Below are 14,266 nucleotides of genomic sequence, written 5' to 3' on the forward strand. Positions count from 1 at the left end.
TCCCCATGCTCCTAGCATTAGTATATAGGCACTTGAGCCCTGCGACTGGTGCCTTTGCTGCCCCCCCGCTCCGAGTCCCATGGGACCCATTGTTTCTTACCTTCTTGTTTCTTACCTGTTCTGTAGTGCTGGCCTCCCCATGGCTTTCAGGTTCCCAATGTACTCCTTCTTCGGGCTGGGCTGTCCTTGTGGGTGCCACATGGTTTGGTGGTCCACAGCTTCCCCTGCCCTCGTAATCCCCTCCCCCCGACGAGCCTAGTTTAAAGCCCCCCGGAGGAGATCTGCCAACCTAGTAGAAAACACACGCTTACCTTTGGGGGACAGGTGAAGCCCATCCCAGCTGAGCATGTCCCTCGTCGTGACGTGCGGGTCATTGTCCAGGAAGCCGAAGCCTGCCTCGAGACACCACTGCCGAAGCCGCCAGTTGGTCTCTGATGCAGTTCTCCTGCCGTCTTCCTCGTCCGGTCACTGGTAGGATGGAAGAGAAAACCACCTGGGCACCGAACTCCTTCAGCACACCACCCAGAGCACAGTAGTCCGCCATCAGGTGATCGGGGGTTCTCCTGGCCGCATCATTAGTACCCACATGGACTAGGACCATGGGGTAATAATCGGTGGGCTTGATCCTGGCCTGGATTACCTCCGTCACATCCCGAATCTTTGCTCCAGGGAGGCAGCATACCTCTCGTGCCGAGGGGTCCTGGCGACAGATGCGTCCTTCCGTACCTCTCAGGATGGAGTCTCCTATGACGAGCACTCATCGCCTCCTCCTCTGGGTCATCGTGGATCTCTTGATCTGTTCGGAGTGTGAAGAACGTGGTGTTTCTTCTTGCTCAAGGGTTTCCTCCTCCCCTTCCATCTCCTGCAGGGTCGCCAGGGCCTCGTACCTGTTCACCAGTCGGACTGGAGAAGCTGGTACCGGTTCGCTGCGTGCTGCTCCGGTCCTGGCTGTGACTGTCTGCCACTCTGCTGTGGAGGGTATTCCCCGGGGTGCTTCTTCCTTTGGTGCCTGGGCCTGCAGGGAAAGGAAATAATTATCAATTTCATCCTCCGCCTCCCTGATCCCCCTCAGCCTGCCAACCTCCTCCCGGAGCTCCCTCACCTGCGCCTCCAGAGCCCTAAGACGGGCATCTGCCGGACAGGTGTGGGGGCCCCCAATCTCTGCCCCCCCCGGCCCTGCTGGGGATACCCCACAGGCCAGGAGGTAGGGGGACACCAGCTCCCCCATGGGCTCGGTCTGGGTGGAGGCCTCAGACCTGCCCCGGGTAGCCTTGTCCCCCTGGGCAGAGGCCCTAGCAGCACTCCTCGTAGACACCATTCTACAGGCTGCTGTTTGTAGACCTGTGCGGTGTCTACTCCCTACCTCTACAGGAGTCCCACTCCTGGCCCTCCCAGCCCGCCCTCCGGTGCGAACGCCCGCGCAAACGCCGGCGTGCTCTTACAGAGCGCGCCTGTTTGCGCGCTCTGTTCGCGCGGCTCGGGAGCGCGGCTCCCTACCGGCTCAGCTATATGGGACCCGGGGGGCTTCCCCTCCGGATCCGGCTCAGCTGTGCTGGGTCCCTCCTCCCCACTTACCTTCGGGGGATCAGCTGCTGCTGCCCCCTATTGCTGTCTGTTCATTTTATCTAGTGATTGATTTTTAAGTGCAGAATGCAGGAACATTGAGTGGGGTGGGAATCTAGGGTCATGTCTGTGCAGCATTGTGCATCTTCACAAAACTTGACTCCCTCTGGCTTATTTTCTTCCTGGCTCTGACATCAGATAATTTGTAACTATGGCTTTCCTGTGACTGTCATTTGGGGGCCTCACAGGGAGTTGCATGCTTTTCCAGATAAGAATCAAATCATAACAGAGTATAAGGGGCTGGAAACAGATCCCTTCCAAGCATCCTGAGAAAGCAAACAGAGAAGCATGTGGTGGAGTAGAACCTAAAATCTTTGTAAGTATCCCAAGATGTCACTTGGCTGTTAAGTTTTGCTCTATCTGTCTAAAAGGCAGCAGAATTTGGGGCCAAGTTCTGTTATGTTGTTGTATCATTTATCAGTGAAATGTTGGAAGTGGCTTCAACTTTCACTCTGATAGCTAAACTGCACAACGAATTAGTAAACTCATCCGCATTCCTGCATTCCTTCCTTCCCATATCCACATCAAAAGTTAGATGATGTAATAGGCCTGTGGAGCCTGCGCCTCGCTCCGTCTGACCTATCGGGGTGTGGCCCCTCCCCTCAACTCGCCTGCCACGACTTGGATGTACTCAATTACCTTCGGAGGGGTCTCCCGATAGGCGGTGGTACTCACGGTTATCGGACACGGTGATCCACGGGGCTCCGTCTCCCCTACACCCCATCCACACGCCAGCCGCTGGGCAATGTCCTTCAGATGTTGCCAGGCCCAGTATGATGGCCTCTGACCGGTTCCCCGGTTCTCGGTCGTTCCCCTCTCCTGCAGAGAGGGGTTTCTCCTTTCTCCTCCCTTATAGATAACACTCCTCCGGACCAGGGGGAGCTGGTGGTTGCTTCCCCTGGTTCCAGCCCCCTCCTGGGGCCTCTGCTATCTCCCCTTTCCTCCCGTCCGCAGGGCACTCCCCTGCTTCCTATGCAGCTGCTGCTTCAGGACGCAGCAGAGAGAGTGCCTCAGCGTGCACTCTCTGACCGCCTCTCGCCTGGCCGCTGGCGAAAGGCGTCCCGCTCCTGCCTATACTGCCTGCTTGAGACGTGCAGGCGGGGTCCTCGACGCTCCGTGCGAGAGCCTGCAGCACGGGCCACGCACCCGTACTCTCTCCCCCTGGCTCTCCCTCTCTCCCTGTCCTGTCGGCATTTTTTAATCCTCCCGCAGTAATGTCGGCTCACGTGGCTGCGGCCGCGGCGGCGGCTCTTCCTCCCGCTGCCCCTCTGCCGGTACGTATGCCCTTCTGGGGGCTTGCTCTCGGGGTCTAGGGTCTGTGGGCCCCCTCTTCTCCCCCTCACTCGCCTGTGGGGGCGCTTCGCCGCCACAGACCTCCCCCCTTAAGTTGCCTTGTGGCGGCTGATTTTCTCTTGTGACGGCCTGTGTCACCTGCAGCTCCTCCCTATGGATGTGGCCCGTACCGTCCTCTGCGTCGTCTGTGCCTCCGCACCTGGACAAGAAGTCAGCCACAAAGTTATCTCGGCCTGGACGGTGTATCACCGTGAATTTGAATGGCTGTAAAGCCAAAGCCCAGCGGGTGATCCTGGTGTTCATGCTCTGTTTCTGTGTTAACCACTGTAGTGGTGCGTGGTCTGTTACTACCACGAATTCCCTCCCCATCAGGTAGTACTTAAAATATTCTATTGCCCAGCGTATTGCCAGGCACTCCCTTTCGATGGTGGCATACCTGGTTTCTGCCTGACTGAGTTTCCTGCTGGCAAAGGCAATTGGGCGTTCCTCCTGCCCGTGTTTCTGCAGTAACACTGCTCCCAGCACCCGTCCTGATGCATCCGTCTGTAAAACGAAAGGGGCGTTAAAGTTAGGCGTGTGCACGACAACGTCATGGCGCATTGCTTCTTTCAAATTCTGGAAGCTTTTTCGCATCCCCGGTGTCCATTTCAGTGGCGTCACAGATTTCCCAGCTAACGCGTCAGTAAGTGGCGTGGCGAGCGTCGCGAAGCAGGGTATAAATCGTCGATAATAGTTAACAAGTCCCAAGAAGGAACGCAGTTGTTTGCGGGTTCTCGGTTCCTGGAACTGCCTTATAGCCTCAATCTTATCGGTGAGTGGCCGAACTGTCCCTCGGCCTACACGAAACCCTAGGTATGCTGTTTCTTTCCCCGCCAGTTTACATTTCTTCGGGTTGGTGGTCAGCCCTGCTGCTCGGAGTTCCCCCAGGACTGCTCTGAGGTCTTGGAGGTGTTGTCGCCAGCTGGCCGAAAATATGATGTCATCAATGTATGCCGCCGCGTATGCTGCGTGGGGTGCCAATAGGTTGTCCATTAACCTCTGAAACATTGCAGCTGCTCCGTTGAGGCCAAAGGGCATCCGCGTAAATTCGAATAGGCCCCATGGGTTCCCGAAGGCCGTTTTGGCACAATCCGCGGGTCGCATTGGGATCTGCCAATATCCCTTTGCCAAATCAAGCGTGGATATATACTGTGCTTCCCCGATTTTCTCCACGAGGTGCGTGACGTGTGGCATCGGAAAGGCATCAAACGTAGTCAGGGCATTGAGCTTCCTGTAGTCTATACATATGCGCAAAGACCCATCCGGTTTGACGACAGGGACTATGGGGCTCCGCCATGGACTGCGGGACGGTCGGATAATCCCTTGTTCTTGCATTCTCATAATCTCTTGTCGTATTTCCTGTTGCCACCGCTGCAGTATCGGCCTCCATCTCTCCCTCACCAGTGCGTCCTGAGGGGTCCTGATTTCATGTTCTACTCCCGTTACTCGCCCCGGGATCTCTCGGAACACTGCCCTAAATTCCTCTATCAAAGCTAGTAATTCCTGCTGTTGGTGGTGGCCCAACTCCTTGCCCATCTGTACTGCTCCCTCCTTCCCGGGTCTCCTTAACCCGAGACACATTGGTCCCAGGTCCTCCTTTGTATCCTCATCTAAGGCCAACCAGCCCTGGGGAGTTTTCCACTCTTTGAGCAGATTTACATGGTAAATCTGTCGCTCCCGGCGGTGACCTGGTTTAAGCAATTCATAATCCACGGGCCCTACTTGTCTCACCATGGTAAATGGCCCCTGCCACATAGCCAGCTGTTTGCTGGAGGAGGTTGGCAGCGATACCAGAACTTTGTCCCCTGGCTGCAACGTCCGCATTTTTGTCTTCTGATTGTAACGCCTTTCCTGTATGCCTTGGGCATCCCTCAGGTTTTGCCTGGCAATCCGTTGGGCCGTGGAGATTCAATCTTGTAGCTCCTCCTGATACCTCTCCGCCGATACCCCCAAGCCTATTGGCTTCTCCCACTCTTCCCTTACGGTTTGTAGCAGTCCCCGGGGGCTATGGCCATACACCAACTGAAATGGGGAGTATTGGGTTGACTCCTGCGGCGCGTCCCTTAGGGCGAACAGCAGGGGTGTCAAGATGGTATCCCACCTCCGCGGGTCTTCCTGGGCACACCGCCTGAGCATCCGCTTGATGGTCCCATTTAACCTTTCTACCAAACCGTTAGTTTGGGGATGGTAGACCGAGGTCTTTAGTTGGGTGATGCCGAGGGTCTTGCATAAAGCCTTCATTACCCCAGACATAAAGTTTGTTCCCTGGTCCGTGAGGATCTCCCGAGGTATGCCCACCCGTGCTATCCACTTAAGAAGTTCCTCCACTACCCGAGTGGCATTTATGGACCTTAGGGGCACGGCATCTGGGAAACGGGTGGCATAATCTATCATCACCAGGATATATTGGTATCCGTTATGAGACCTGGGGAGGGGTCCTACTATATCCAGGGCGACCCGCGAGAATGGTGTCTCCACTATGGGCATGGGCTTCAGGGGTGCCCTTGGGGCCTTCCATTCCTGGGCCCTCTGACACTCTGGGCATGCGGCCCCCCACCTTTCCACATCCTCTTGGAGATGAGGACAAAAGAATTCTTGGACCAGTCTCGCCCGGGTCTTGTTACGTCCCAGATGGCCACCCAGGGGTGAGTCATGGGCCAGTCTCCACACCGCTTTGCAGAGTGAGGTCGGGACCACTAATTGTCTCCCCCGTATCGTACCCTCCTCACCCCGTTGGACCCGATATAGTAGCCCCCCTGTTACCTCGAAGCTGGGACGCCCCTGGGAGGGTCCTTCCCTGGGGTCAGCGTCCCACATCCGCTGCAGTTCCAGGTCCTCATGTTGTGCCCTACGAAATTGGGCCGCGCTCACGAACTGTTCCAGGTCGATGTCGCCTGTCATAGTCTCGTTGCGACGGGCTGTGCCCTCGCCGGCCCACCCGTCGCCCCTCTTGATCTGGTTCCTTGCCTCCTGCGTAGCCCTCGCTCACTCAAGGACGGTATAGAATGGGCCCCATTCTCGGCCTAGTATCATCTCGCGTGCCAGGGTCGGGGCAATTCCCGCTCGGAGCTCTCCGCTAAACTCCATTACCCTAAGCGGGACATAGCAAGTCTGGAACCGCATCTCCCCCCCTAGTATGCAGGTCATCGTCAGGGGCCCGTCACTCTTTCGTTCCCTCTGTGGAGCGAGGTCTGCCCGAAGTAGGGAGTGGGAACACCCCGTGTCCAATGTGGCCTTAACCATCCTGTCTCCAACCCATGCGGTTACTACGGGCCGGTTCCATCCCTCGTTCTGGGTTGCCGACCCAAAACTGCAATCCATGGGTTCCCCTCTCTCTGTCTCTTTGCCTCTGTCCCGGGAGGGTGGATATCCTGTAGGGGTGCGGCTCAGCTCGCTCAGGCCTTCCCCACATTCACGGGAGATGTGTCCGGTTTGCCCACAGCGGTAACACACCACCCCTTTCGGTGGCCCTTGTTTGGGGACCGTTCGCCTTTCCCCTTCACTTGTGGGTCCCTCTTTCGTGCCTCGGGGCCCTCGTCCGTATCCCCGTTCCCTTTCTGAATTCGCAAAAGCCTCCGCCAAGCGAAGTGCCTCTTTGCTAGTTTGCGGCTGGTGTCTGCATACCCACCTCTGGGCATCCTCTTCCAAATCCCATAGGAATTGTTCTAACAGGATCTGGTCCATCACGCCCGCCTGGTCAAACTTGCCAGCTGGCAACCATTTGTTAAGCGAGTCCCTTAGAGCTTGCAACAACCCCCGGGGTCGCCTGGCCTCCTTGGACTTTCGGGCTCTAAAGGCCTGGCAATGACTTTCTGGTGAAATCTCAAGCCTGTAGAGGATTGCCACTTTCACTGTCTCGTAATCACGAGCTTCGTCCCTCGATAGCGCTCGGTAGGCCGCTTGGGCCTGATCTATCACCAGCGCCCCCAGGTGGTGGCCCCACTGACCACGGTCTAGCCCTGTCTGGACGGCTGTCCTCTCGAATGCCTCGATATAAGCTTCTGGGTCGTCCTCCCTAGTCATCCGGGGCATTTTAAATAAAGCAGCATTTCACTGTATCCACTCCTGCTGGTGTGCGCTCTGTTGTTGCTGCACTGCCAGCACCTGCCCTATGGCCTGGATAGCCTGCGTAAGCAGCTCCGTGGGCGCGAGGGCGGGCTGTTGCATCGCTGTCGGGTCCCGGGTCGGGACACTGTCCCTTCACCACCATACGAGAATGATGTAGTTCCCGGCCAATGCACCACTGCGGAGCCTGCGCCTCGCTCCGTCTGACCTATCGGGGTGTGGCCCCTCCCCTCAACTCACCTGCCACGACTTGGATGTACTCAATTACCTTTGGAGGAGTCTCCAGTGGAGCTCTTTATCCTGGGTGGGGCCTCCCGATAGGCTGTGGTACTCACGGTTATCAGACGCGGTGATCCACGGGGCTCCGTCTCCCCTACACCCCGTCCACACGCCAGCCGCTGGGCGATGTCCTTCAGATGTTGCCAGGCCCAGTATGATGGCCTCTGACCGGTTCCCCGGTTCTCGGTCGTTCCCCTCTCCTGCAGAGAGGGGTTTCTCCTTTCTCTTCCCTTATAGATAACACTCCTCCGGACCAGGGGGAGCTGGTGGTTGCTTCCCCTGGTTCCAGCCCCCTCCTGGGGCCTCTGCTATCTCCCCTTTCCTCCTGTCCGCAGGGCACTCCCCTGCTTCCTGTGCGGCTGCCGCTTCAGGACGCAGCAGAGAGAGTGCCTCAGCGTGCACTCTCTGACCGCCTCTCGCCTGGCCGCTGGCGAAAGGCGTCCCGCTCCTGCCTATACTGCCTGCTTGAGACGTGCAGGCGGGGTCCTCGACGCTCCGTGCAAGAACCTGCAGCACGGGCCGCGCACCCGTACTCTCTCCCCCTGGCTCTCCCTCTCTCCCTGTCCTGTCGGCGTTTTTGAATCCTCCCGCAGCGGCCGCTCCGGCCGCTGGGATTGGCTCAGCTGTTCGCCGCGCGGTGAACAGCTGTTGCCAGAGCCGACGTAATGGCGGCTCGCGCAGCCGCGGGGATAATAAAGGGTTTGCTGAGATGCCTGCTAACCATTCCATTCAGGTATGCTGTGAATAAATTAATTTTAGAGTGGCTAGTGAGAAGTTACTCATACTCTACTGTATTATGCTGTAATGAGAACTCAATTTGATGTCAGTAACAAAGATACGGTTCTTTATAACAAAGTAACAAGAATTTTTCAAGTTAGTGTTTCCGTCTAAGAACTGTAAACTTAAAAAATGATACCAACTATTCATAGTGAATATTACCTGTATTTTTACAGATTGATCCAACACGAACGATATCGGCTGGAAAAGTAAATCTTGGAGCATTTAGAACATATCCCAAGGTAAACAGTTGAGACTAATAAAATTACCCGATTACTGAACTGTATTTTAATTATATGTACAGACCCTTAAGTAAGGATCCCTGTTAAACATTCCATCCAGGAAGAGCACACACCAACTGCTGAAACTTCCTTAGCCTGACGAAGGGTTTTTGAACCCGAAAGCTTGCTTAATAATTGTTTTCCAACTATTTAAGTTGGTCTAATAAAAGGTATCAGATTCACCCAAAGAACCTTGTCTGCCTATGTCCTTAGACCAACACGGCTACCACCTACACCTGTTAAACATGAATAACTCATAATTGGATCTGGCTTTTGTATTCCTCAAAATGCTTTTTCAGAAAAAAGTATTTTTCAGAAATGCTTTTATCTACATTAAAATATCAGTATATGCATATTTATCCTAGAAGAAAAATAATGTTGATAAAGAGTCTGATTTCAATGTAAAGTAACTCAGTGTAATCTATAAACAATGAAAATCTGTGCTGTCCTATTAAATACTCTTCTTTGGTATGTTAGATTCAGAGGGGTAACTTCTAGACTTCTTTCCAAGGAATTTAATATTTTTCAGTCCTCCCCTGGGTTGGGGTGGGATTGGATCACTTCTAGGAGTACTCTTATCACCTTGCCCAAAGATGCCTATTTACAAGCTATATCCAACAGGAACTGGACTGAAACCACCAACTTGCTTCCGTCAGATTATTATTGATTATTTACTCAAATCAGATATGAATCACGTACCCAAGAAGATTCCAGAATCTATTAGCAGGTCCATTGGGCCATCCGTTTTCAGAAGTTGTTTTCTTTATGCTAAATTAAAACATTTGCAATTGGTCTTAAAAAGACTTCAGTATAAAAAAGTACTTTTTTCACTTATGTGGTATGTTTTATACATGTGTAACCTTGGCAGGGCTATAAACCTCCAGATGAAGGTCCTTCCGAGTACCAGACTATTCCACTTAATAAAATAGAAGACTTTGGTGTGCACTGTAAACAGTAAGTACCTCAGAAGTTAGCTATAGTAGAAGGCTGTGATGCTACTAGCTTTGTGGAAAAAATGTTGTTTTTCATTCGTGCTTTATGGAACCCTATTTTAAAGACTGAGGGACCAAATGAAGACACTGAGGCAGCTGAGTCAAAACAGCTAGTTTCTGAACACCCCTGAATGGAAGTGCCAGTGCCTAATTAATTATTAATATTGACATTAATGCTGAAAAAAGCATTTAACAGATAAGTGTACAAATGAGAAACATTTGAGAAATGTCTAAAGCTTTACTTTTGGAATTACATGAAAAAAATTAATTTAGCATGTTACCATATACTTTATTTTTTCAAGTTGGTTATATAGTTTAATGACTACACACATACATGCACAGTCTCCATGTGTTTTTGGTTTTGAGGTTCTTTTTGTTTGTTTGTTTGTTTTTAAATGAGATATCCTTCCTTTTGCATATTAGTTCATCTTTTTCCTTGTCAAGTGATGAAGATGTAGAACTAGGGATTGGAAATTCCCAACACTTTCCTTAGGCAAATCAGTTTTTTTACCAACTGAAAACTGAGGTGTTTCCCTGCATCACAATATTGGGGTTAAATTCGTTAATATTTGTAAAAAGCACTCTAATTTTAAGAGCAAAATTGCAATGGAAATGTTAAAGCAAAATAATTTCTGGTTATTTTAGGTGAACAAAGTGCTGGTATAATATAGTTAATCATTGATATCCAGCTGTAATGTCCTCTGAAAATAGACTGCTTGATAGCACTCATATCTTTAATTTCTGTCTCTTTCTTATTTATTTTTTTGTTTCTCTTGCTCATTAAATAATTGAATTGCTTTGAATTAGTGTTTACTTGCAAATACATTGTTTTCCTAATGAATTAAATAGTTCCTGAAAATTGAGCTGGGTCAGTATATTAATGTTAATAGGTTAGTGGATCTGTTCTATTTAAATAAGAACTTACACTATTCAAGATGAAATTGTGTGCAATGACAAAGTTTAAACAGGCCAAAAAAATAAAGTATGATGCATTGCTGATTTTGACTGGATAAAGTTGACAGTTAAATAATTGGAGATTTAAAAGTAGAAAACTCATCAGACTAGCTTAATTTAAATTCCATCTGAAACACAAAGTTCTCTCTTGGGTTCACTTTTCCAAAATAATAATTCTAATATTATAAAAGCCTTTGTCTGCCTGTCTGTTTATAACGCTTTATTTGCACTGTGATTGGTTGTCTCGGCAGCCAATCTGAGTGCTCTGTGCTCTGCACAGATAGACGCACAGCGGACCACTGCCATGACAGCAGGGACTAAGGGGCTGGAGCTGGGGGGGAGGCAGCAATGCTGGCCTGGTGCCGCCCATGCTGCCCCCCCCCCCAGGCGGTGGCGGTACGGGGAGCTGGCAGCACAGTGCTGGCCTCCCAGCCCCCCCCGAACGCTGCCATGACAGAGGAGATTGAGGGGCCAGAGCTAGCCTCAGTGCCTGGGCCCCCCCCCCCCCCCCAACCTTGCTCCTTGGAGCCAGGGGCCGGAGCGGCCCCCCTCCCACACACACACAAACATGCATGCACGTCAGCAGGGAGGGGGAGGTGGTGGGAAAGAGGGGAGCAGGAAGGGGAGGAGGGATTACCAGTGTCAGCGTGCTGCTGGCTGCTACCACCCACCACCATCAGCCACCTCCGTGTGTGAGCTCCCTTCCTCCCCCTCCCCCACCCCCCTTGTTCCTGGGAGGCAGAGGCAGTGCAGGGTTGAATGGCAGGGGATGCTGTGGTGCATGGCCCACACCCGAAGCAGTGGGAGGGAACTGGACCCAAAACAATGAGGTGGGGGGAAGAGGGGGAACGAGCCTAGGCCCAAAGCAGCAGGTGGGGAAGGGAGGGAGCAGGCCTAGACCAAGAGGGAAGGGGGGGAAGCTGGACCCCAACCCAAGGTGGGGGAGGTGAGTGACATAGGCCTCTCTCTCTCTCTGCACGACACCCCCCCACCCCCCCCAAATCATGCTTGACGGGAAGTTTGCTAGTTTTATTTAATAAAAGTTTATTTTAAGCAACGTAGAAACAGTACTTTATAGACTTGAACTGTTTTCCCTTGCAGGTTCTGTTTTTTTATATTCTACCTTAACATGCTGTTTGTGGGGTCATCATACCCTCCAGCAGCCTCCACCCTCCAGGAGCCTCCTAAGATTTTGGTTGCAAGAAATATTTTTTTAAATCAGAAAAATGAAACAGGTTCCTTTTCTTCTTACTTCTATTGTGGCTTATCAGTTTCTTGAGAGAATATAGTCTCAAAACGTCTTGTAGTTTTCCTTTGTTGTTAGGAATATGGGCTGGGAGAAGGGAAGAAAAGGAGTTCCTTCTAAATATTTACCTAAATGTTTATGCATTCCCACTAATGAGAGAAAGTAGTATACTCTTCAGCTGATGTTGAATCCATAATATTTTAACGCTATAGATTTCACTGGTTGGATTCTTAAATAGGAGTTAGGTTACTAGAGGCCTTTTTGAACTGGGTCTTTATTTAAAAAAAGAAAAGTGTTAAAAGCCTGCCTTCCAGCTGCCCTTCCTTCCTTTTGGAATTTTGTAATATGAATAGAAAAGATTATATGTGGGGAGCCGGAGGAAAAGCAGGGGCAACGTTGGACCCCTGCTGAACCAGATGGGGCAACTGACAACTGACGCCCTGGAAAAAGCCAACCTATTAAATAGGTACTTTGCGTCAGTCTTTCATCAGCCCCATGGGACGCCCGTGCCCGCTACAGGGCCGGGAAGTCCGGGTGAGGGTGATCCCCTGCCCTCCATTAATGCTGACTTTGTGAAGGAACATCTTGAGAAGCTGGATACCTTCAAGTCAGCCGGCCCTGACAATCTTCACCCCAGGGTACTCAAGGAGCTGGCGAGCATCATAGCCCAGCCTCTAGCGCGGATCTTTGAAAACTCTTGGCGCTCTGGTGTAGTGCCCGAAGACTGGAAGAAGGCCAACGTGGTGCTTATCTTCAAGAAAGGGAGGAAAGTGGATCCGGCTAACTATAGGCCCATCAGCCTGACTTCTATCCCGGGGAAGATCTTAGAAAAGTTTATTAAGGAGGCCATCCTTAATGGACTGGCCGACGCCAACATCTTAAGGGATAGCCAGCACGGGTTTGTTGCGGGTAGGTCTTGCTTGACCAATCTCATTTCCTTCTATGACCAGGTGACCTATCACCTGGACAAGGGAGAAGAGACTGATGTCATATATCTTGACTTCAAAAAAGCCTTCGATCTGGTGTCCCATGATCGTCTCTTGGAGAAACTGGCCAATTGTCGCCTTGGGTCCCCCACGATCCACTGGCTGGAAAATTGGCTCCGGGGTTGGACCGAGAGGGTAGTAATTGATGGAAGTCACTCATCGTGGTGTCCTGTGACCAGTGGGGTCCCCCAGGGCTCTGTCCTTGGACCCATACTGTTCAACATCTTCATTAATGATGTGGACACTGGAGTCAGAAGCGGACTGGCCAAGTTCGCCGATGACACCAAACTTTGGGGCAAAGCATCCACACCAGAAGACAGGCGGGTGATCCAGGCTGACCTGGACAGGCTCAGCAAGTGGGCGGATGAGAATCTGATGGTGTTCAACGCCGATAAATGCAAGGTTCTCCACCTTGGGAAAAAAAACCCGCAGCATCCTTATAGGCTCGGCAGTGCTATTTTGGCTAGCACTATGGAAGAAAGAGACTTGGGGGTCATCATTGACCACAAGATGAACATGAGCCTGCAATGCGATGCTGCGGCTAGTAAAGCAACCAAAACACTGGCTTGCATCCATAGATGCTTCTCAAGCAAATCCCGGGACGTCATTCTCCCCCTGTACTCGGCCTTAGTGAGGCCGCAGCTGGAGTACTGCGTCCAGTTTTGGGCTCCACAATTCAAAAAGGATGTGGAGAAGCTTGAGAGAGTCCAGAGAAGAGCCACGTGCATGATCAGGGGTCAGGGAAGCAGACCCTACGATGACAGGCTGAGAGCCCTGGGGCTCTTTAGCCTGGAAAAGCGCAGGCTCAGGGGTGATCTGATGGCCACCTACAAGTTTATCAGGGGTGATCACCAGTATCTGGGGGAACGTTTGTTCACCAGAGCGCCCCAAGGGATGACGAGGACGAATGGTCACAAACTACTACAAGATCGTTTCAGGCTGGACATAAGGAAGAATTTCTTTACTGTCCGAGCCCCCAAGGTCTGGAACAGCCTGCCACCGGAGGTGGTTCAAGCGCCTTCATTGAACACCTTCAAGATGAAACTGGATGCTTATCTTGCTGGGATCCTATGACCCCAGCTGACGCCCTGCCCTTTGGGCGGGGGGCTGGACTCGATGATCTTCCGAGGTCCCTTCCAGCCCTAATGTCTATGAAATCTATATGATGTATAACAAAAAATAAATATTTTCTTTCTCAAGATTATCACTATCTAATATTCCTACCTTTCACATTTCTTTATGTTAGCAGTCCTTTACTATGCTTATATGGGAATAATTGTATGCAGGCATCTGGGCATTGTACAATAAGCCTTCAAACCGCAGCAGTTACCTCAATGATCTTATAGCCCAGGGGCAGGCAACGTTTTTGGCCGGAGTGCCGAAAAACACCACAGTGCCTACCTTGGAAGGTGCTGGAGTGCTGGCATGGCAGAAAAACAAAATGAGGGCAAGGGGTACATGGCAGGATGCCCTGCTTGTGCCCTTTGCCCCTGCCCCACAGCCCTACTGCCCCTTGCCCCCCACCCAAAGCCCCTGCCCCACAGCCTGGGCTCTGTGGCTGCCAGCAGCTACCCCAGCTCTGGGTAGCTGCTGGAGCCTGGGCTGCTCCCAGCAGGGCTTGCAGCGTCCAAGCTGCGTGCTGGGAGCAGCCCGGGATCCCAGCTGGCAGCAGCTCCCCAGAGCCGGGGCCGGCTGCATCCGGGAGGCTCCAAACAGCTGCGCCTGGCTCCG

The 14,266-nt window shown here is 52.1% G+C and overlaps 1 protein-coding gene across 1 annotated transcript in view; it reads left to right on the top strand.

Annotated features, from left to right (window-relative positions):
* The window catches only part of COPS5 (COP9 signalosome subunit 5), a 29,984-nt gene that overhangs the window by 6,647 nt on the left and 9,071 nt on the right, over window positions 1–14,266 (top strand). Inside the window, exons 4-5 of the mRNA XM_059724027.1 lie at window positions 8,253–8,318; window positions 9,226–9,311. Of these exons, the coding sequence (XP_059580010.1) occupies window positions 8,253–8,318; window positions 9,226–9,311 (152 nt within the window). The remainder of the gene's footprint in view (window positions 1–8,252; window positions 8,319–9,225; window positions 9,312–14,266) is intronic.

This window comes from Alligator mississippiensis, chromosome 3, assembly GCF_030867095.1.
Source record: "Alligator mississippiensis isolate rAllMis1 chromosome 3, rAllMis1, whole genome shotgun sequence".
Classification (NCBI taxonomy): domain Eukaryota; kingdom Metazoa; phylum Chordata; order Crocodylia; family Alligatoridae; genus Alligator; species Alligator mississippiensis.